Source organism: Trachemys scripta, chromosome 4 (genome assembly GCF_013100865.1).
Source record: "Trachemys scripta elegans isolate TJP31775 chromosome 4, CAS_Tse_1.0, whole genome shotgun sequence".
NCBI lineage: Eukaryota > Metazoa > Chordata > Testudines > Emydidae > Trachemys > Trachemys scripta.
The window spans coordinates 30,940,489-30,965,004 of record NC_048301.1 but is presented as its reverse complement, the minus strand read 5'-3'; the positions used below and the strand labels follow the sequence as shown (position 1 = coordinate 30,965,004).

The window sequence follows — 24,516 nt, the reverse complement described above, 5'->3', positions numbered from 1 at the left end:
ATAGAAAAGGCTGTGAGGCCCCTTTCTGACCTAGGCCAGGGAGATCCCCAGCCCATACATCAGCCTCAAATAACAAGCAGTGCCCCTCCAAGCACATGCCTAGGAGCAGAGCCTCCAGTACCTAAGCCCAAAGAGTCTTCTTCTAAGGTTTACCATAAGGGTAGAGGATACTCTCATGGGCATAAGGACAGATCCCCATTGAGGACTGTCCATAAGAGATGTACTTCCTCCCCAAGCCTCTTCAGGTTGGGTGAGACTTTGCACACAGAACCTAAGGAACCGATTCCTCTAAAAAGTCCCAGATTGGAGAGCAAACACATAAAAAGAAAGATATGCTGATTCTGTTGATCACCCTGGTACTGAAGCATAAGAACCAACCTTCACCAGTTCTGTCTACGAGCACTGGTCCGGACCCACCACCAGTACCGCCTCATTTGTCCAAAAACTGCTGTTTCCATAGATGCACCAGGTCCACTGGATCTGACCGCCAGAAAACCTCGGACACTGGGGCATTCGGAGACTTACATAACTTTGGAGAATATACTCCTCCTTTATCCACAGTCTCCACTTCTCTCCAGCCCAGCCCTCTTGAGGGATATTATTACACCAGAGGAGGAGTCTACGTCGGTGTCCCTGGAGCCATCTCACCTCCAACCCTCTGGCAGGAGTGCTCCCATAATGATGGAGCAGTTTTTGGACTCAGATGAGTCGGATGTGCTAACCACTCCAATATCTCCACGGAGACAGTCGATCTCTGACAGACATTCAAAGAGTCACACTCTCTATTCCTCCGGGTATGACCTCCCCAGGGACCACAGGTACTGATTTACTTTGGGTCCTCCGCAACCAATAGACTGTCCTTCTGACCTTATTGGGGTCCATGGGATTCTTATGTCAGGTGTCCAGACACTTCTCAAGAATCGTACCGCTCCTCTCCCTCCTGGCAACTGGAACCGTCGGTGTACAAGGAGGATGAGTTCAACCCGGATCCGCAGGTACATAGCATGCTCATGCTCTGCTCCTGTTCAGGCTATCCTTACCCAAAGGAGAAGGATTCTACTAGAACTTGCTGCCTGGCCAAATGGCACTTTTCAGCTGGGCACAACTCCACCAATACTCTGCAACCACTGCAAATATTCCAAACATTCTACATGATCTCCCGTCCTTGACGACCTCAGGCCTCTCCATTAGTTCATTGCAAGTCTGCCTTGCAGTGATTAATGCCTTCCTCCCTCCAGTAGATTGACATTCCCTGTTCACTCATCCAACTACAGCATGGTTTATGAAAGGCCCTGTCAGGACCTTTCCACCAGTGATCAAACCTACACCTCAGTGGGACCTTAATCTCACCCTGTCAACTCTCACCAGTCTGTCCTTCAAACCCTGGTGACATGATTCACGTGTTCATAAAGGTGGCATTTTTAGTGGCTACCATTTCAGCCAGGAGGGTCAGTGAGCTTGGAGTCATCATGGCAGACCCTCTTATACAAGTTTTCACAAAGACAAGATTTCCCTTTCCCTATACCTTAAGTTTCTCCTCCAGGTTGTTTCTGAATTCCATATTAACTAAAGTATTCATTTACCTGCATTTTTCCCAAAACCCTATGCTTCTGCTGAAGACAAAGGACTTCACTCTCTCGATGTCCAGAGTGCCCTTCCATTCTACCTGAAAAGAACCAAACCCATTAGAAAATCATTGAGACTTTTTACTGCTCTAGCAGAAAGATGACGTGGTCAAGCCATATCCTCCCAGAGGATTTCTAAGTGGGTTCTGGGATGCATCCTACAGTGTTACCGGGTAGCAAAAATCCTTTCCCTGGGGGTGTCACAGCTCATTTCACAAGAGCACAGGCTGCCTCAATGGCATCCCTACATGACGTCCTGCTACAAGACATTTGCAAGGCAGCCACCTGAAGTTCTATCCATACGTTTGCAACACACTACGCTTTGATTTATGCATCAGCTGTGGATGCTGTCGTGGGATCTGCAGTACTGCAAGCATATTTGCTACTGCCTTCCTCGCACCCATCTCCAGCCCGAGCACTGAACATTAGAACATAAGAACAGCCATACTGGGTCAGACCAAGGGTCCATCTAGCCCAGTATCCTGTCTTCCAACAGTGCTTGTCAATCACTCAATTATGGAATACACATAGGAACCATCACTTGAAGAAGAAATAGAGGTTACTTACTGAAACTGGAAGTTCTTCAAGATTTGTGGTGCCCATCTGATTCCATTACCTGCCCTCCATTCCCTGTGCTTTGGATCCTGTTAGATTGTAGTAAGACGAGGGAGTGGAGAGGCGTCAGCCTGCACTGTCTCTTATCCCTTTGTCAAGAGCATGAGGAGACCTATGGTGTATGTGTGGGCCAACATTCAGTGCTTGTAAGAATGTCCAGACTCAAGCATGAGGCATGCCTGCATACCCATGTGTGGAATACAGATAGGGACCACACATAGAATCATAAAAATGTAGGGTTGGAAGAGACCTCAGGAGGTCATCTAGTCCAATCCCGTGCTCAAAGCAGGACCAATACCAACTAAATCATCCCAGTCAAGGCTTTAAAAACCTCTAAGGATAGAGATTCCACCACCTCCCTATGTAACCCATTCCAGTGCTTCACCACCCTCCTAGTGAAATAGTGTTTTCTAATATCCAACCTAGACCTCCCCCACTGCAACTTGAGACCATTGCTTCTTGTTCTGTCATCTGCCACCACTGAGAACAGCCTAGCTCTATCCTCTTTCGAACCCCTCTTCAGGTAGTTGAAGGCCCTCACTCCTCTTCTGCAGACTAAATAACCCCAGTTCCCTCAGCCTCGCCTCGTAAATCATGTGCCCCAGCCCCCTAATCATTTTCGTTGCCCTTCGCTGGACTCTCTCCAATTTGTCCACATCCCTTCTGTAGTGGGGGGGACCAAACTGGAAGCAATACTCCAGGTGTGGCCTCACCAGTGTCGAATAGAGGGGAATAGTCACTTCCCTCAATCTGCTGGCAATGCTCCTACTAATACAGCCCAATATGCCAATGGCCTTTTTGGCAACGAGGGCACACTGCTGACTCATATCCAGCTTCTCGTCCACTGTAATCCCCAGATCCTTTTCTGCAGAACTGCTGCTTAGCCAGTCAGTTCCCAGCCTGTAGCAGTGCATGGGATTCTTTCTTCCTAACTGCAGGACTCTGCACTTGTCCTTGTTGAACCTCATCAGATTTCTTTTGGCCCAATCCTCCAATTTGTAGTAGTGCTAGGGCTATGGAAAAGGTTATTGGTTGCTCCTCTCCTTCAACCAGACTGACAGTGCAGAACAGGGATTGGTCCTGACACAACCTACTGGATAGATGAGGTCATCTGCATTGTGACATCCAACCAGAGGCGGATTAAGCTTTTGTGTGGCCCTGGACCAAAGCAAGTGGGGGCCCCTCCCCATCCCTTCTGCCTATAATCAACCTCCCCACATACACCTCGTGGGGAAATGGGGTTGGGGCATGGGGGCTTGCCCCGCCTCGCTCCCCCACCCAGCACTCCTGCCGGGCAGCAAGGTCAGGGCGCGGGGGCTTGTCCCATTCCACTCACTCGGCACTCCTGCAGGGCAGCAGGGTTGGGGTACAGGGGCTTCCCCTGCACGCCCGGTGCTCCTGCCAGGGAACAGGGTTGGGGCACAGGGGCTTGCCTCACTCCCTGGCAGGAGCACCAGGCAGAGCGGGGCAAGCCCCTGTGCCCCGACCCCGCTCCCTGGCAGGAGCGCCGGGTGAGTGAAATGGGTCGGGGTGTGGGAGCACACATTTCTGGGGGGCCCCAATTGGCAAATCCGCCACTGCATCCAACTGCTCTGAAGAGCTTCTGACCAAAAAAATCACTGCATTTTCACTAACCACATACTCAGAGATCCAGTCCCACTCCTTCCTCCCAGATAGCTCCAAGCCATATGGGGCTCAATCTGACTATATTATTGTTATTATTTAATGTTCATCATGCAGTACGGTCTAAAGGCCATAGCCAGGTTGGTCCCTGTTGTGCTAGGCCCGGTATTCCAGTTTCTTCCAGAGAATTGAGTTTCTTACACTGGAATCACAGCCTGTTAATTTTACACTCTCCCTCAAGCCCCATCCCTCAACCAGTTCAGAAAGAATTACTGGTTTGGCCATTATTCAATAATCTATTATGAAGAAACAGGCTAGAGCTAACAGTTTTGGACAAGTTCGAATGACATCTTCCCTTTCCCATTTTGGAGACAGTCCCTAGCCACAGTGTGAAATGCCCATTTACAAATCGATTGCCTTGCCCTGTCCTGGTGCAGTTTTTCTATGTGTACATGTGAGCATGTGCATGAGCCTGAGTTTAAATGTTTATCTCTGCATTTGGATATGTACACAGGAATGTGCTGAGCTTGTTTGTGTAAAATAACTGGGGTCTGGATCTTCTCTGAATCTGATTTTGTTCTTTACACAACAACTTTGGGCCAAGACACTTGAATTATTTAAAAGGGAAAAGTGGCTCCAGAATGGGAGGATCAATTAACAAAATCCCCTCTGCCCCAGCGTCTTTTTTGTCATATTTTCTAGGTTTATCTTCTGCATTCCCATCCCACATCTCTTATTTTCTTCTCATTTCACTCACATCACTTACCAAAACTCCTGCCCCCAACACTTCTGAATTTAGCAATGATTTTGAATATGAGAGTGGATCTGGTTCTGAATTTATCCACTCACTCAGTATTTATAATGAGCGGAACCAATACCCCATTGGCTTCTTCTCTATAAAAAATTGAAATGAAACCCTCATCTGTTTGGGGTTTCAGCAATCTGAATCCAGATCTGAATTCTGCACTTCAGCCTCATTTCCAATAATGATCCACAGTTCAGTCCAGGCCGAGGGAGGCTTCCCAACCTCTCCTTTTTTGTAAAGGGACTGCTAGGTACAACAAAAATAACACTCTACTCCTAGGATTACAGGCTAGAAACCTGCTGCTTTATTCAAATGCATCTCAAACAAATTTAGTTTGTGGGGGTATGGAACTCCCAGTGACAAACATAATGTAGGCAGGAGTAGAGCATGGCTCCATCCCCTAATATTTTGGGTAACTCATTTACCCCATGATGACCACTTTATGACATCCTTCACAAATACACACATCGGTAGTGATCCCAGTAGAGCTGCAGAATGGACAATAGTCTTCACAACCTTCTATAAGTTCATTCAGGAACTCTCACTGCACTTACCTAGTGGGAGATGATGTATTTTGCTGATGGTCTCCATTCCCCTGGTCTGTCACTATCTCTGGATCAATAGTGATAGAGCCTGGCTGCTCTTCTCGTTGGCCCTGCCGGGAACTCTGACAGTGATGGACAGGGATTGGTCCTGACAGAACCTCTTGGAGGTATTAATATGCTAAAAATCTAGCACTGTCTTTAAATAAAATGTTTTTGATTTTTAGGAGACCGGGGTGTGAAACATTTGTGCTGCCAGGATGAGCTGCTAAAGACTTGCCTCTCCCTTTCACATGCCCGATCAGTGCTGATAACCACTGGATTTCCTACTCACTTCAACCATGAGCCACCTGAAGAGAATGATGGACCTCCAGGAGCCATTGCTATGGCAGCCATGTTGCAGAGCTTGGAGAAAGATGTTGTTATAGTAACAGACCAGAGAGCCATGGGTTTGAATAAAAAGATTATTGAGGATTGTGTTCAGCAAGGTAAAACATGCAGTTAGGCAACAAAGACAGTTAGCTTTTCAGTTTTAATTTGCTAATCTGGTTCAAGCTCTATTTCAGTGCAATCTCTAAATTAGATCAGGCCTTTAAGAAGTGCTTTAACATATAGACAAAACGGGCCAGATCCGCACCTGGCTAAATCAGCATAGCTCCATTGACTTCATTGGAACTACTCTGATTTATACCAATTGAGCATCTAGTCCCTAATCTTTTGAAATCCATCTAGAATCTTTCTTCCTATTACCATTGTATTTTGAAATTTAGTGTATCATCAAAAAGAAAGAGGTGAGAAGAGAGCTTATTTTTAAAGTGTCTTCATCCCTGCACATCTTCTCATTTTTGTCAGTCCAAATAATGTCTCTAGACTCTGACTTGTAGCTCTGAATTGTGCAAAAGCTAAAGATGGGCAACTAGTGCAGTATTTCCAACTGGGAAATATTGTCTTACACAATCATATGTTTGCTAGAATCACCTTACAGTTCTAACTGTTCTGTTCTTTTAAAATCCAAGCTAAGCACACAAAAAATGACCTATGGAATCCATTTTGTATTTTTGTTCGCTTTAGGGGTACTGAAGACACCAGTGCCTCTATTGAGTTATCAGGGAGATGCTGCAGAGTCAGCTTTGATGTTTTTGTGTGAGAATGGGAATCTTGAAAGACCCAGGTATGTGTACTAAGTTCCTGAAAATGAGTAGCAAGGAGGCTATGCAAAGTCATAGTAAAAGGAACAGCTCTGTTCACAGAAGATATAATGATTGCAAGCAAATCTTTGAAGTATGAAGTATCTGCCAATCAAATTGTTTTGTTTCTCTTTTTAAATTGTTTTGTTTCTCTTTTTAAATGACTGTGTTTTTATAAAATATATATTAAGTAAATATTACAATAGCAGTTGAAGGTCTGAAATTAAAGGAAGAAAATTCAGAGTCAAGCACTCCACTCTGCTGTAGTATTGCAGCGCATGTGAAATACAGGATTCCACATTAATCTGAGACCTCTGCAATCCCAATGCACAACAGGAAATGGGGAAGGAAGTACATTACTTTGCATTTATATGGCACTTTTCAGATGAAAATTTTAAAGAGCTCTACAAACATTCATTAACTTACACTACACTTGTGAAATACTGTACATCATTATCCCCATCTTATCAATGGGAAAAGTAGGCCACAGAGAGATTAAATGTCTTCCCAAAGACTACACAAAGTCCTGTGGCAGAGTCAGGAATAGAATCCTGGAGTCCAGGACTGTAGTCCACTTTCATCCACGCTCAGATCTTTGATAATCCACTTTATTCTAGTATGCAAAATCCTCCTATCTGTTTTTAATGGTCTGAAAAAGATCCTCATTGTCTTTAGACACCCCAGTCAACATTTTTGAAGAGTGGATGTAGTTCTGAAAACTCATTCAAACTATGCAAGTGCAAACTCTGATGTGCCCAAAAACCCCAATTTGAACATGCATATATTGAGGGTTTGTATACATGCACTGGAGTTTGCACTAAAATGTACATACATTGAATATCTGGCCAATAACTTTCCTTTTAATGGGCTTACTGGGTTTTTTTCTTGAACTTTCTCTGTGTATAGGTGTGTAATGAAAGTCTAGGCCATATACAGCCATATTCAGTTAGCAGCCAATTCTCTTTAATAACAGCTTATCTAAATATATGCATCTTCAGTTCATTCCATTTTGATTTCTTTCTATGGGTTAATAAAAACTATAATTTCAATAACACCCTGTTTTCATTTCTCATACACTAGGCTCAAGAGGATGCTTTTATAGTTGAACAGCTACAGCTGATTTGTACCTCAATAGATCCCATAATCCTAGGAGGCTAAACTGAATATTTTTTCATGTTGGAAACTCAATTGCACAAGTACAACTGCAATCACAGTGTGTCTTAGTCCATATCATAAAACCACTTAGTAACTTGGCACAATTGGTAGCCTCTATTCAGTAGAACTGGACTAGCAGGATGTTGCACATTAAGCTTGAGGTATATTGGTAGAGCTGTTGGGGGAGGAGGATCCTAAACAGGGGCTACCTAAAACAGGTCCTGCCTGCACGCTTCCCATCCACATTTACAAGCACCAAATTTGTCAAAAATGTTAAACAAAAGAAACCAAATAAATGGGTAACTTACAAGCAGTACAGTACTTTAAATAGGAAATTATGAACAATAAACTGCACTTTGAGGATCCCTCTGAGGATCTTAAACTGCATTGCAAACTCTAATGATTTAAAACCTTATCACTTAAAATATCACTTATCATTTAAAACCTTAAAACAATATCCCTTTTTAACTGAGGCACAGAGAGGCTAAGGCCCAGATCCTCAATGGTATTTAGGTGCCTAACTCCCATTGATATCAATAGGAGTTAGGTACCTAAATATCTCTGAGGATCTGGGCTCTAAAGTGATTCACCCAGTGCTCCACTGGGTAGAGAAAGATTTCACCTCTCTCTCCATTTGTTGCTGGCAGTTTGAAGGGGCTGCATTAAAGCTACCAAGAAAACAAACCAAATATTGAAAACAAAATGTATAGGCCCAAATTCAAGAGTGAGATAAACTGTGCTGTAAATTACCTGTTGGATATAAGTTGGTGGGAAAATAGATGTACAGCAAATGGTCCAATTTGGCATTCAGAGGCTTTGCAAAATGAGTGTAACTTGTGCCTAAGGAGACAGAAACGAAGTGTGTGGCAGGAAAAGCAACTGACAGAAAAATGTAAGATGTAAGTTTTACAATTCCTCCCCCCTCCCTCCCTTAACTAATTTATCACCTTATCTCTGACTAGATTTGATCACCTGATAGCAATAGAACGTGCAGGGATGGCTGCTGATGGCAATTATTACAATGCAAGGAAAGTCAATATTAAGCATCTAGTGGATCCCATAGATGAACTGTTTCTAGCTGCACATAACATCCCTGGAGTCACAACAACAGGTAAGTGTGAGGCTGTGGCATCTCCTCAATGATAAGAGAAAGGCAAAACATAGAAAAGGAAGGGAGGATAAAGCAGCAGCCAGCTTCCAAAAGACTACTTCAGGACTGCCACTGTTTGTCTCTGCCAAATTGAAAGGACCAGCTAGCAGAAAAACATCCTTAGAAAGGTTTATATAATCAGAGAAATGTAGGGCTGGAAGGAACCTTGAGAGGTCATCCAGTCCAGCCCCTTGCACTGGGGCAGGATCAATATACCTAGATCATCCCTGACAGCTGTTTGTCTAACTTGTTCTTAAAAACCTCCAATAAGGGGTATTCCACACACTTCCTTGGAAGCCTATTGTATTGCTTAGCTATCCTTATAGTTAGAAAGTTTCTCCCATCTCACCTAAATCTCTCTTATGGCAGTTTATGCCAATTACTTCTCGTCCTACCTTAAGAGGACATGGAGAACAGTTGATCACAGTCCTCTGTGTAATACGCCTTAAGATATTTGACAACTGTTATCAGCCCCTCCCTCCACTCTTCTTTTCTCAAGATTAAACATGCCCAGTTATTTTAACCTTTCCTCATTAGTCAGGTTTTCTAAACCTTTTATCGTTTTTGTTGCTCTCCTCTGGGCTCTCTCCAGTTTGTCTACATCTTTCTTAAAGTGTGATGCCCAAGACTGGACACAGTACTCCAGCTGAGGACTCACCAGTGCTGAGTAGATCAGGACAATTCCTCCTGTGTCTCGCATACAGTACTCCTGGTAATACACCCTAGAACGATACTATCCTTTTTCACAATTGCATCATATTGTTGGCTCATCTTCAGTTTATGATACACTATAGCCCTCTTTTTTTAATTAGAACTACTGCCTAACAGTTACTCCCCATTTTTAGTTATTAATTTGATTTCTTTCTTCCTAAGTAGTACTTTGACTTGTCTTTATTGAATTTCATCTTGCTGATTTCAAATAAATTCTCCAATTTGTCAAGGTTGTTTTCAGTTCTAATCCTGTCCTCTCAAGTGCTGGTATCCTCTCCCTGCCTGGTGTCATCCACAAATATTATAAGCATACTCTGTACTCACGTGTCTGAGCCACGTGACTGACCCCGTGGGATCACACTAGATATGACCTCCCATTTTGACAGCGAACCATTGGTAACTATTCGCTGAGTATGGTCTTTCAACCAGTTTTGCACCCACTTTATAGTAATTTCATTTAGAGACCACATTTCCCTAGTTTGCTTATGAGAATGTGGGACTCTGTCTAAAGGCTTACTAAAATCATGATATATCATGTCTACAGTCTCCTCCCTATCCACTAAGCCAGTAACCCTGTCAGAGAAGGAAATCATGTTGATCTGGCATGATTTCTTCTTGACAAATCCTTGTTGCCTATTCCTTGTAATCTTATTATCCTCAAAATGGTCACAAATTGATGTTTAATATTTGTTCCAATATCTTTCCAGATATCTTAGTTAGGCTGACTGGTCTATAAACCAGTGTTCCACCGTAAGTGTTCTGATGCCCCTGCGCTGGTAATTAGAGATTTGTAGTAGCCGTACTCGGTTGGGATGTGCATGCGTTGTCCCTGTCTCGTGTTACCTGAGGTGGTTACATAGCATTGTGTGGCCAACTCCCCTCCCCACCCCCTCAGTTCCTTCTCTACCGCCTTTGGCTTCAGTCAGAGCACTTAGCAGCACCTCTTTATTGAGCTTAGTTCAAATAGTTAACTGTTTATAGATAGTGTTTATTTAGATATAGCCTTCTTTCCTCTGTTTTATTAATTTATGATTTAAAAAAAAATTTCTTTCAGGATAAATTTCAGTTGTTAGTGACCCCTTAGATTAGAGCTGTTCTCCCCTGAGTGAGAAAACCCCTCTCAGAGGGGCATGTCCAGCTCCCCGGGTTTCAAATGCTGCCTGACATACAGGCTTTCGATTCCTATCTCAGATGGGCATTCGCAGTGTGTTCACTGCCTGGGCGAAGCACGTATACCACAGAAGTGCGCACACTGTGATAAAATGAGAGCCCACATCAGGAAAGCCAGACAATTACAACTAAAACTCCTTATGTTGGAGAAATCCCTGCACCCAGAGTCCGAACCTGAAGCATGGACTCCCCCCTGGACAACTGTCTCCCACGATAGCCTCTGACAGAAGCTCTCCCATGGTTTCTCAGGCAAAGGAGCTCACTGCCAACTACTGCGACAGGAAGTGACCCATCTTAGACAACTACAAGCAGTACCAATTCAACACAGTGTAAGGTGTTTTTACTCAGACTACTTTCTAACTCAGAAAAAATGGAAGGATGAGGCCCATTCTTGACTTGAGACAGTTCAACAAATCCATGAAGACCCAACATTTCCAAATGATCACAATAGCAACCACAAGTCCAGCACTGGAAAGAGGGGATTGGTTCTCAGCCCTCAATCTCCAGGACACACATTTTCATATAAAGATACAACCCTCACACAGGAAGTTTCTCAGGTTTACCCTCGGAACAGAACATTTCCAGCATAGGCTCCTGCCCTTTGGACTATCCACATCCCCATGGGTCTTCTCAAAAGTCCTTGCAGTGGTCGCGGTTCATCTCAGAAGATAAGGAATTATAATTTTTCCTTATCTCAGCGATTGCTTACTGACAGCACCAACCCAACAAGAGACAATAGAGACTACACAAAACGCGGTAGGTCTCTTTACACATCTGGGACTACAAATAAACGTACAAAAATCAACACTGATACCTGTACAAAAACTGGTATTCATCGGAGCCTACCTCAATTCTCTGGAAGCTACAACCTCCCTGCCTCAGCAACATTTCACAGCCTTATGAAATCTCATCTTCACAGCAGTGAACAGCCCCCAGATCTTGGCCAAGACTTGCCTACAATTACTGGGTCACGTGTCAGCAACGACATTTGTCATCAAACACACAAGGCTACACATGCGCTGCCTGCAGGCCTGGCTCTGTACTGTCTACATCCCAAACAGATACAATATACACAAATTCCTCACCATGCCAAAAAAGGTTAAGGTCTCCTTACATTGGTGGACATGACCAACCAATGTTTGCTCAGGGGTTCTGTTCATCCAACACCCTCCAATGATGATAATAACCACGGACGCCTCTCTATTAGGTTGGGGAGAACACTTGAACACCCACACTGTCCAAGGCCACTGGTCCTCAGCAGAATCTTTCCTTCACATAAATCTATTGGAGCTATGGGCAGTTCGCAATGGCTGTTCCCATTTTCTCCCAATGATCAAAGACAAAACTGTGACGAGCCCCCCTCGGGGTGCAACATAGAACTGGGGTACCACTGAGCCCTCTGACTCCCCAGCCTGGGTTCTTTCTCACATTGTGCTGCTGTGACAAGGTGCAGACTGCTCCCGGTCCTACACTCCCACCAGCCTTCACACAGGCAGGGACACACCCAGCTGCAGTTACATATAGGCTCTGGCCAGCCACTGCATGAACCAACAATAGAGAGGCAACAGCCAAAATACCCCTAGTTCCCAGCCCTAGGACTCCAGATCTCTACTGTCCTGCCCTGGTCAAAACCCAACCAGTATGAATTTATTACCCAGTATGCCCCTCCCTTGATGTGGAGAGGAATATGTACAACACCTTTGTTAACTGAGTTGAGATTTTCCCAAACACTTCACTCAAAAACAAACTGGTTAAGATAAAACATAAAATAAGTTTATTAACTACAGAAAGATAGATTTTAAGTGATTGTAAGTGATAGCAAACAAATCAAAGCAGATTACCTAGCGAATAAACAAGAATGCAATCTAAGCCTAACATACTACACAGGATTTTAATCAAATAGTGTCTCATCCTGTTAGATAGTACAAGCAGTCCATCAAGCTTCCATACACAGGCTAGAAATCCCTTTAGCCTGGGACCAGCACTTCCCCCGGTTCAGTCTTTTTCCTCAGGTGTTCTCTTGTGTGGGGCGTGAGGCCCTGAAATGATGTCACTCCCCATCTTTTATAGTATCTCCGTAAGGTGGGAACCCCTTTGTTCTAAGCCTAGTTCCCAGAAAAATACAGGTATCAAAATGGAGTTCAGTATCATGTGGTCTGGTCACATGCCCTTGCCTGCCTCACTGAGTCATAGCAGCTATACATAGGCTGTCTGAAGGGTTCCCAGGTGAGGACAAGCCTTTTCCATGGTCCATTGTCTTTGTTGATGAGCCGTTTGCACTGTTCAGTTTCTTCATTGTTGTATGTGAAAGGCTAGTTGTGGGTGTTTCCAACTTCACAACATCTTTCAAGTAACACATACATAGCAAAACTTCATAACTTCACATACAATGATAACAGATACAATCCAACAGGGTATTAATGTTTAACAGATTAATACTTTTAGAATGATACCTCACAAGGCATACTTTGTACAAAATATATCATAATTATATTTCTTCAAGTGATGTCCCGATGGGTGCTCCACTTAAGGTGTTGAGCACCTCTGCGCTTATAATCAGAGATTTGTAGTAGTAGTGCCTGGCTGGAATGCACATGCGCAGTCCCCATCTCGTGCCGCCTCAGGTGGTTAACTGGCACTGTTAACCCCCCCCTCAGTTCCTTCTCTGCTGTCCTTGGCTACAAGTCGGAGCATTCAGCAGCGCCTCAAAGAGCTTAGTTAGCGTAGTATACCCTAGTTAGTTCTAGTTTTGTTAGAGATAGTTAACTCCTTTCATTTTCTAGTCCTTGATTATTTAAAAAAAAATCCACCTTATTTGTTTCCTGACTAGAAATAGGTTTTCGTTGAACCATTACTCACAGCTCCCCCCTTGGGGGAGGACGAAACTCTCCCCTCAGGGGCATGCCCGGTTCTCTGGGCTTTAAACACTTCCTCACCTGTAGGCTATCAATCCCAGTGTTGGACGGGCATGCTCACACATGTTTTGAATGTAGTTGGTTTATAGGTATTAAGGGGAATAAAGAGAAAAACAGATGGAACCGGCAAGGGACCCTCGCCCCCTTCCTGCTCCCCTTCCAAACTCCTTTGCGAAACTCCCTGTTAGCAGCCCCTGGTCGCAAAGCTGCCTGGTCGCTTGTGCGCTGCTTTATAAAGCCCTGGCCTGTATGAATGCCCCGCCCATTGATTAAGGCTCAGCCACTTACCAGAGGCTTCTAGCTTTCAAACCTTCCTTTGAAGCTCACAGCTTCCAACTGCCAGCCACAGCACACGGTCCTTCAAACAACCAAAACAAACAGATTGACAAACACAAGCTCTGCACACAGCAAGTAACCCTCAAACACAAACAAACACACACTACAGACAGTCACTTACCCCAAAAGGGTGCTATACGTCCATTCACTGCCATAAACTTGAATAGGCTACAGAAGCAAAAGGTGTGAGATTAAACGCATAGTAAATGTAATGGCAAGAAAGCTAAAAAGACCCAAGTATTACTTACTCACCAACAATTTATTATTACTTTTCAAAGCTCTGCATGAGACTTAGCCACTAAACTCCCTGTCACACTTCAGGGCTAAGTCTTGTTCAACTCTGAAAATGTAGCTGTTAGTTGGGAGCTAAATAGCAAATTCCTGCTGAGGAATAGCTTTGAAGTCACTAGAAGAAAAATTAAACACATATACGCACTTGAAATCTGTGAACTATATTTTAATAAAAATTCCACCAGTATCAAGTTTCAGTGATTAATTCAGTTATTAAAGAATAAATTGTGAGTACAGGAATCTTACTGTTGTAGAATGTGATAGGCATTAGAATCCAGACACATGTCAAATACAAAAATGATGCATTGCAAAGAGGAATTTGGCACTCAGCTGTTCTGTAAACATGAACATTATATTTTGTTTCACAAAATCTGAACTTGGAGTTCTTCAAGTGATTGCACGTGTGCGTTCCATTCTTGTTGTCTGTGCACCAAGTGCATGGTCGTCAGAAACTTTTTCCCTCAGCAATACCCATTGGGTGGACCCAGTCACCAGGCTTCAAGCCATGTGCTTCTTGCTAGAGGCCTATGCCAGGGAGCAACCAGCACAATAACTGCCTGAAGTGCTTGGGTGAAACACACATAAAAGACCAGTGGCAGATTTGCAGGGAGTTCAAGCCTAGAACGAAGAAGGCTAGTGAGGGTAGGCTGAAATTCCTGCTGATTGAGGTAATGCTCAGGCCACCGTCAAGGCCATCCTGGTTTGAGTCTGCAACTTCAGTGAGAATCCCACCTCCAGCTCTAGTGGAATCCTGGCACCTGTCTCCACAGGTGCTGACTTTTGTTTTTGCTAGTGGATGCTCCTCTCCTCCCTCTTCCCCCACGTGAGAGGTGGGCAGGGCCTTGGGTGGAAAAGGCTGAGCGGGGCCGGGCTTCGGGGAGGAGCTCTGGCAAAGCATGGGGTGGAGCCCACAAAAGATTAATCTGGTACTGCAGGTGCTGAGCATCCCCTATTTTTTTCAGTGGGTGCTTGAGCCCCAGAGCACCCAGAGAGTTGGCACCCTGTCTCCCTTGCCCATGCCAAGGAAGAAATATAAGACTTCCAAAGATGCCCCAGCCAGGGGAAGGCCTCCACCCTCTAAGTCTGGGAAGAGGGAGAAGGAGTTGAGCAGAGTGCACCTGAAACCTAAGTACTCCTCCTCCAGATTGGTGCCTAAGTCAGCACAATTGGCTCTGACACCACAAAGAGCACCATCAAGCCCGGTGTCAGAAGTGGCACTGGCATCCTCTTCAGCACCACAACAAGATACCATCTTGGTGCTGACTACCTTGGAAGTATTTGTGGCGGCAAAAAAATCTGCTGTGCTTCTCAGTGTTGATGTCTCCGTCACTACAGGGTTGGATTCCTTGGCAATATTGTGCTATCCCCGTATCAGCAGTTCAACCTCTGGTACTTCAGTTGCCTGCTTCCTGCATTGTCTTAAGGAGAAGCCTGATATGATGGCAATGCTCCGCCTATCACCAGGTTCTCATCATCTGTCTCTGACACTGACTGGATCAGCCTTTTCATGGTCGGAGGAAGGGGCGTCTTTGTTGTTGGACTCATAAGTGGGAATCTTAAGTCTCACAACTCTGAAGCAGGACCTACCAGTCTCCTCCCAGATCCTCTCTTCCAGCCTACCATTGTGACTCCTTAATGGGAACTGTCATGGGAATGTGGCCAGGTTAATGGGGTTCAGCCCCATATCAGTGACTGTTTTGGAATCCTTGGAGTTTTCCCCCAACTTCCAGTTTTTGTTCTCACTGTGTGTACTCAGTACGCTCATCCACAAGGGCAGAAACTGTGGTCCGGGCAGCTCTGTCTCCAGAGTCCAATACTGGGCCTGGAACCAAGAATCAAGAAGAGGTCCTAGAGCCAGCGCAACAGCCATAGAAGAAGTTCTGCCCTCACCAGTCTTGGCTTCCTCTTAGAATCATAAAACCATAGGGTTAAAAGGGACCACAAGGGTCATCTAGTCTAACCCCGTGCCAAGATGCAGAATTTGTTGTGTCTAAACCATCCAAGACGGATGGCTATCCAGCCTCCTTTTGAAAATCTGTAGTAAAGGAGCTTCCACAACCTCCCTAGGCAGTTTGTTCCATTGTTCTACTGTTCTTACAGTTAGGAAATTTTTCCTGAGATTTAATCTAAATCAGCTATACTGTAGTTTGAACTCATTGCCTCTTGTCCTGTCCTCTGGGGCAAAAGAGAACAACTTTTCTCCATCTTTTTAATGGCAGCCTTACAAGTAGTTGAAGACTGCTATCATGTCCCCCTTTAATCTCCTCGCTCCCAAACTAAACATACCTACTTCCTTCAGCCTTTGCTCATATGCCTTGCATTCCATCCTTTTGATCATCTTTGCCGCTCAGCTCTGGATCCTTTCCAGTTTTTCTACATCCTTTCTATACATTGGTGACCAAAACTGGACACAGTACTCCAGCTGAGGCCTAACCAGCTCTAAGTAGAGGAGTACTATCACCTCCCATGACCTGCATGCTATGCCTCTGTTAATACAACCCAAAACTGCATTTGCGTTTTTTGCAACAGCATCGTATTGTTGACTCCATGTTGAGGTTGTGATCCACCAATACTCCCAGATCATTCTCAGTAGTGCTGCTGCCAAGCCAGTGTTTCCTCATTCTGTATTTGTGCATTTGGTTTTTCTTCCCTAAGTGTAGAACCTTACATTTGTTTTTGTTGAGTTTCATTTTGTTGTCTATAGCCCAGTTCTCTAATTTATCAAGATCCCTTTGAATTTTAGCTCTATCTTCCAAAGTGTTGGCAACTCCCTCTAGCTTTGTGTCATCTGCAAATTTGATCAGTAGGCTCTCTATTTGTACATACAGGTCATAAATAAAGATGTTAAATAAAACCAGACCCAGATCATATCCCTGTGAAACCCCACTTGAGACTTTCTTCCAAGATGACATCATTCCATTAATATCTACTCTTTATTTGCAGTTGTTTAACCAATTATTTATCCACTTAATTTTGTGAATTCACCAGTATTCATGTAATTTAATGATTTATCTGGTATCTTGCTCTCCAGATCTCTGGCTATCAGCCAAATTTTTCAGAAGGTCCTCAATTTTTGGGTGCCCAACTTAAGACACCTAGGACAGCCAACAATAATTCAGACATTTATTGGTCCCTACAGCTCCCACTGACTTTAATGGTACTATAGATGCTCAGCACATCTGAAAGTTAGATACAAAGTGTTTCAAGTAGAGCACCCAAAGCAGACACTCCAAATCAGTGACCAATTTTTAAAAGAATAGGTCTATTTTTCTAAGAGGAAAACTGGTGGGGAAAATTAGAGTAGTGAGAATGTAATTAGGGCTCCCTCTACTCCATGGCACAAGGGGACTAAATGCTGTAGGAAACACTCCTAAGTTCTGGGGCAAGAACTCCTGCTACTTCCAAAGGCATCACATACCATTTGCATATATTTGTGCAAAAATTGTTACTTGTTTTATTTTCTCAAAAGTAGCAACAAGACAAAGTTTACCTCTTTTGCTTTAAATATTTCACAATATTTTGCACGTATATAGACAAATATAATGTATTTTTGTAAGTCCTTCCATGAAGTGTAAGATTACTACCTCTCTTTCCTAGACATAGTGTCAGTGCTGTTCAAGAGCATTGGATAATGTCACCTTCTTGTAGCTGTTGCTTACAGAGCATAATTTCTAGTTACTACTAAATAGCTAATGGCAGCCCCAACAACGCCTTGGTGTTCCCGGTTCCTGGCAGCTCCAGCAATCCCTCTGGGTTTCTGGCAGTGTAGCTGCCTCCATCAGGTCCAAGCTTCAGCAGTGGAGGGGGGAGATGTCCTATTCCTCTGGCAGCTCTACCCCAACTGTGCTGGAGGGGCTGCCTTTTATATTTCCGGTTCCTGTTTCCCCCCCCCCCTGCTTCCAGCGGGGCAGTCGCGGGTGTCCCGGCTCTGCCCACCAGGGGGTGGTCGCAGCTCTCTCCCCATCCATCAGGGAGGGAGACCACACCCCCTTACTACATTGTTTTCAGCTATTGTTTTTGTGATCTCCTGTTTTGTGAAATTTTTGAAACAGTGCAAGAGAGCTGACCTGTTACACACAGACTACTGTGAAAGGTACTGGATAGCTTATAAATGGGTTTGTCTTTGTAAGGTGGTTTGGATACTCATGGGATCTTTTTTATTTTTTAATGAAGGCATTGGGGATGGAGGAAATGAACTGGGAATGGGAAAAGTAAAAGAAGCTATAAGGAAACACATAAAAAATGGAGATGTTATAGCTTGTGACGTTGAAGCTGATTTCGCTATTGTAGCCGGTAAGTTTTAAAAAATTGAGAACAAAGCATATGCGTTGCAGATTAATTTTGGTTTAGCACTTTCTTTAAATGACCTACTGAGGATTGAGTTATGGTTAGCTTTCTCTGTTTTGTGCCCAGTTCTGTGAGGTGTTGAGCATCTACACCTTCCCTTGGTATAACTGAAAATGGAGAATGCTCAGCATGTCCCAGGATTGAACTTTTCATAATGAGTTCCTGCAAAATTAAAAGATCAAAGATCATCACTTGATTCTAAAATCCTGTTTGTGAGTTACTTTGGAGCCTTTTTAACTTTTAGACTGCTGTTAATTTCATTTAGAAACTGTACTAAGCAATTAAAGGTGTTGTGTTCAAAAGCATTCAGCCTATCTCTGCTCCCATTGAAGTCAGTACTCAGTATTGGCCTAGCTCTGCTCTCATTAAAGTCAGTGTTACTTCAATGGGAGCAGAACTAGACCAACACTGAGTACTTATGAAAATTCCCCCCCTAAATAACTATTAAAATCATTTGACTCTCAAGGAGAACTGTACAGCCATCTTCTATGCAAGAATTAAATGAACTTTGTATTCATATAAGTTTTCATGTATTTGTTAGTGCCCGAGGGGTGTACCATACCAGGATAAAATCAATTGCAATATGCTCCATATGGGGGGATGCGAACTCTATCAAATAATGTCTACAGGGCTTCTATAGATTCTAAAGTTTGCATGTAACAAAACATAAATACAATGTCATGTTTAGAACCTTTTCCCACCCCATTGACTGGGCCAGGATGAAACAGACTTTAGAGAAGTTAATAGTAAAGGAGACGGATTCAGCAATGACAGATTTACAAATTGTGTGGTCTATATTGTGCTATAGCTCAGTGCAATGGGTGCCCATGTATGTGTAATTAATAATGGAAGGTCACTTTAATAGAAGGGAGTAGGAAGGCTAGATTTCCAACACCAATGGTACAGAAATGGGAAGTAGTTGGGGGGGAAATAGGGATTGAAGAGTCTGATTGTTTCTACCCTTACTGCCCATGTGCATGTCCTAAAGTTGTAGGAACTGCAGTGTTTATATTCAGAGCAGCTGGCTAGCCCAAGACACAGTAGAGAAAAGAAAAGGAATGTGTTTTGAGCAGGAAGATCAAATGGAGAATGTAACATGCACTATAAAATTCATTTCCAAATTTTCTAAAAATGGAAGTGTGGAAAATTTGAGTATTCCAGACTTCTGGAAACAGAGGTCTAGGAACAGTAGTTGGGCAATTACGGGTGCAGGAGCAGTAATCGTGCGATCGGAGTTGCTGGATCAGTAATGATAAGATATGAAGTCTGCTGAGAGAAATGCAAACAGAGTATTAGAATGTGATCAAGTATCTTCAAAGAAATTGCCAAACATCACTTAAAAGACAATGAGGTCTAATCTGATCTCAGTGTACAAATAATGCATGGATATTAACTTTGTTGGGATAAACACTTACAATCCCACAGAGCCCTAAAGAAGAATTATAGACTTCATCAGCAGTCAGACAGACAGTCATTTGCTGTTTTCATCACAGCTGTTCTTCCCATAAAATGGCTGAATTCTTTACGCAGCCTATGCTCTTTGTGAACAAAAGGAATAAGCTATGAACTTTATAAAATTTTCATTATAAAATCTGACACCATGCAAACCTCACCTGGTTTTGGAAAAGCTGGTAACTCAGCTCATCCTAAGTTTGCAAAAGCTGGCAAAACTTGGTTCAGTCAAAGCCACACAGAATCTATGGCTTTGGCACAAAGCCAAGTGAAATTCTGGTTTTTGACCATTTCCCTTTGAGTTTTTGCATTTGTTTGAACCACAAACCCCCAAACTAAACTAGTAGCTTCAAACCTGCACTTATTGGATCTGAAATAAAAGTTCACACAAACAGCTAAAAAACTTTGCTCAACTCTAAATTAGACACACAAATACAGCGTATAGCAAAGTTAGGAACTTTTATATTACAGAAGATACCCAAATGTGAATGGGAATGACAAGATTTGTATCCACCAAGTGAGATGAAACATGATTTAGGAGTCAAAGCACAGGCCTGGGAGTCAAGACTCTTGAATTCTATTCCCGGCTCTCTCATTTATTAGAAGATAATTAGTATCACTTCAAATATGAATATTTACTTTGAAGGACTGATTTCAGAGGCATGTCAATAAACTATATACTGTATCTGATATAACATAGGTAATCTAATAATAGCTTGCAGGAAAATTGTTGATGCTGTAGAATTCCCCATGAGATGTTTCCTGGTAAAATGTTTCTGCAAGGATAAAAATAAACAACTGTAAGACATATTAAAAATAGAATATCTCTGTGGAACAGTTAATGAAACAGCACATGTCTTCTTCTTATAGACTATGTCAATCCAAAACAGGCACTAGGAAAAATCTTGCTAATAAAACCCATGAAATTGTGTATTCCACCACTGGTCCATAAATTGGTTTCTGATTGCGGCTAACTTTGTCACTGGCAACTAACCTAACTAACATAACTAACAAAGTAATATGGAAGGCCAGAGACATCTCCAGTCTTTAGCCCTTACAGCTGAGTTTTTCAGTGTAGTTAATTTCAAAGCATAGCTCTAAATTGAGTAGAACAGTAACTTTTCAGAATTTAGTAAACTGGTAGGGTGTGTACAATGTACTGTATGAAATGTTTGTACTATCTTAAAACATTTCATTAAAAAACCCTTTTTGTGCCAAATGAATATTATTAGGACATTCCTACCTCTCCCCCACCCTTTGAGACTTATGTGGATTAGGTTCACTCACAATTTAAAAAAAAAATTATGTTTAATTTTTACTATCCAGTTTCATGGTGACTTTCTCTTGCAGGGGTATCTAACTGGGGAGGCTATGCTGTTGCTTGTGCTCTGTATATCCTCAACACCTGTGAAATACATGATCGCTATCTGAGGAAAGCTATTGGGTTCCCCAGATTGTCCAAGAAGGCAAACTGGGCATCAGCACTTCCATCCATTACTAAGGTATTCTCTGTGGATAGGTTAGAGGATTGCTAATGGGATGTTAAAACCTTCAGCTATTGATCACTGGTTCAAAACCACCACATGGCTATTTAATGGGCTACAGGAAATGAGTTTGGGCTCCAAGTCCAATTCCTAGTGGACAAGAGCACATACCACAACCAACTTTCTCAGAAAAGGGTACACTGATTATGTGAGAATGGAAAACTGAACCTCCTTCTTATTCTTATAGATGTGCCATCCAGAATGGGGTTGAGGCAAATTAATGGGGCAACATGAGAAATCTTGTATACTGAAAGTATCTGTATTGTACCTGTTCCTTGGGTTTAAAAAGATTTCATTCTCAGTGTCTGACAGACCCCTTTCACCGGCATGAAAATCATTTTAAAAATATTCAAAAATATGTAGACTTTGTCCTCTGAATACATCTGCTGCTGGGTTTTGAGTATTTCGATAGAATCAGTAGTATAAACAATTTGAAGGTTCAATATAAACAATTCTAGGGTGTTACAAGCTGCCTTTCCCCTAAAGCAATTCAGTTAAGTTTGAGAGAGACCAGGTGGATTTTAACCATTTGTTGAAAACTACAATAGATTACATGATCCTAGGCTATATTACACCAAATAAAGTAAACAATCGCTCTCCCTGCTGGGTGATCCAGCAAGGCATACTGGTTGTGGGCAGATGAACCTTTCTCCCTGTTCAGAGTCTGTCACCATAACACCACAAAGAGAAGCTCTTAACACCCGGTATAGATTCTAAGTTACTCATGTGTCTTGTGATGGTCACATGTCACATAATTAGCATGTCCAGACATGCCCAACCATGGCTCCCCCAACTGCTAGAAAATGTGGAACAGGTGGTAAGAAGATAAACATTAAAACAAGGGCAAAGATGCCACGTCCCCAGGACACAGGAGCATGTAAAGGTGCATTTTGGGAGGGGAGGGGTTCTCCAGTCCCCTAACAGGGTTTCATTGTTTTTTCAACTTACAGTACCACTACTCTCTGTCTTGAAATATAACCTTTCTTCCCTCCTTATTATGTTTATTTTGGTAGAAACTGATTTGATGCCTGACAGTAAGATGATAATTGGAAATCTATAAAGGTTTCCATTTGAGGGAGCCAACTATAAAAGTGTTCTTGGCTGAAATTGATTATGACAGGTTGAAGCCCAGGAGTGAACTTTATTTACCAGATTTGATGTCTACTGTTTCAGATATTTCTAAATTAAAGAAGGGAGAGATAATTGAAGTTCTGAAGTTGCAAACATATTTCACCAATACAGCTCAGAACTAGGTGTAAATCTGCAATCCTATGGAGGTTTTCAAAATGAGAATGAATTAAAATGGCAGGGAAGAGTCATAGTTATACTTTTTCTTTGATAATAAAAAGGAACATCATTAAGAGAGCGGGGTCTGGTGTACTGTGTCAATAACACACCAGTCTGGATTTCCTAAATGTTCATTGGCAGAATGACCAACATAAGGGCTTGCAAACAGTCAATACTGTTTGTGTGATCTGCAAACAAAGTCCTAGGCAACTTCTGTCTATCCATCCATCCTGTATTCATCACAGTAGTATTTCTACTGGGTTCACAATAGGTTCTACTTAAAATTCCATCAAAATATCTCACAGTAATCACAGCGATGGGTTTGTTATTTAACACTAGAAAAGCTCAATTAATATTCCAGGTTAGACAAATACAACAAAAACAGGATACTCAGGACTGTTTCTTCATCTCATGTGCTTAAATCATCAGGTATTACAAAAAGTTTCTCAGAACAGTGCATGCACTTTTAAGTTATTTTTTGTTACCTGGTATAAGTGAAAGATAATTGAAACTGAAACCATATTTTTCTAGCTCTTACCCTTATGGGGTTGTCCTGTGACCTAGCAAAACATCTCTCAATTGAAATGAGTTACTTTTCATTCTTCAATGATTTTTCACGTACATCCCACCTCTAATTTCCCTTTAATTCTACATGACCTAAAATCAAGGGGAATTTTAATCAAAATCCCCTGGTAATGAGGTATTGTAATTAAACACAGTATCTCACAGAGCAAATCCTGTCTTGCATTTGTATTACCAAGTTCTACAGCTGGCAGTCTTGATAATGGGAAGGACCCTTGAAGGTTCAGTGCTAACATTCATTCAGATAAAACTAATGGAAACAGCTCTGTAGAAAGAAAGAAAATTACGAATTCTCTGTCAAGAGGCTATTATGGCTCTAACTGTAAACCTTGGAACAGTTAAACACTGCAGCAAATTGCTTGAGCACACCTTACTCCATTAGTGTAAAAAGATAAAAACTGAGCAAGAAATTCTAGTTTGTGTTTTCTGCTGGCAGTTACCTCTCAAATAAATACAGTTGCTTTTAGTGCTCTGGCCAAGTGCCCAGTTAAGATAATAAAGCACCCTCGACATCTATACACTTGGGCACCCTGTTACCAGTATTCACGTCAGGACCGACACTGCCTTCGGCACAGGCATGTGCTCTCATCTGAGGCACCACTTCCTGCCTCATTCTGGGCAATGGATGAATCAGATCACCTACTCTCTTCCTCTGCTGTTGCTCCACCCAGTCACCAAGATCCCAGAACTCTTCCGCATTCAAGTCGGGGTCATCCTCCTCCTGCTCCACATCACTCAATGAGCACTGTGGGCCACTAATGGACTGTTATGGCTCCCAGGATTGGCATGCACCCTGTGGTCAGGGCAGAGGTCCCTGACCTGGTGCCTACTGGCCAGCGATGTCGTACTCATGTCCGTGGCCTCCTTGGACTCAGTGGGATGCCCCTCGCTTGTAGAGATCCCACTCCTCATTACATTCAATGGCGAGATCATTCACCAAATCAACAGTGATGGTTGCAGATCAGCTGCAAGCCCAGGCATCAGTGGGCCTCCTCCTTGTAGAGCCTCCGGAGTCCTCCCATCTGGGTAAGTATCAGAGGGATAGCCGTGTTAGTCTGAATCTGTGAAAAGCAACAGAGGGTCCTGTGGCACCTTTGAGACTAAACAGAAGTATTGGGAGCATAAGCTTTCGTGGGTAAGAACCTCACTTCTTCAGATGCAAGTCATCTTGCATCTGAA

General features: G+C 42.9%; 1 protein-coding gene across 7 annotated transcripts in view; it reads left to right on the top strand.

Annotated features, from left to right (window-relative positions):
* Positions 1-24,516, top strand: part of DGLUCY (D-glutamate cyclase) — a 94,362-nt gene that overhangs the window by 56,994 nt on the left and 12,852 nt on the right. For 6 of the 7 annotated variants that reach the window (XR_004645444.1, XM_034768093.1, XM_034768092.1 and 3 more), the window contains exons 8-12: positions 5,438-5,698; positions 6,282-6,381; positions 8,515-8,663; positions 18,299-18,418; positions 21,275-21,426. Coding sequence is in view for 6 of the 7 variants with exons in the window: in XM_034768093.1 (XP_034623984.1) it covers positions 5,438-5,698; positions 6,282-6,381; positions 8,515-8,663; positions 18,299-18,418; positions 21,275-21,426 (782 nt within the window). In the remaining variant the exon portion in view is untranslated. The remainder of the gene's footprint in view (positions 1-5,437; positions 5,699-6,281; positions 6,382-8,514; positions 8,664-18,298; positions 18,419-21,274; positions 21,427-24,516) is intronic. The other variant, XM_034768096.1, reaches the window with a different exon arrangement.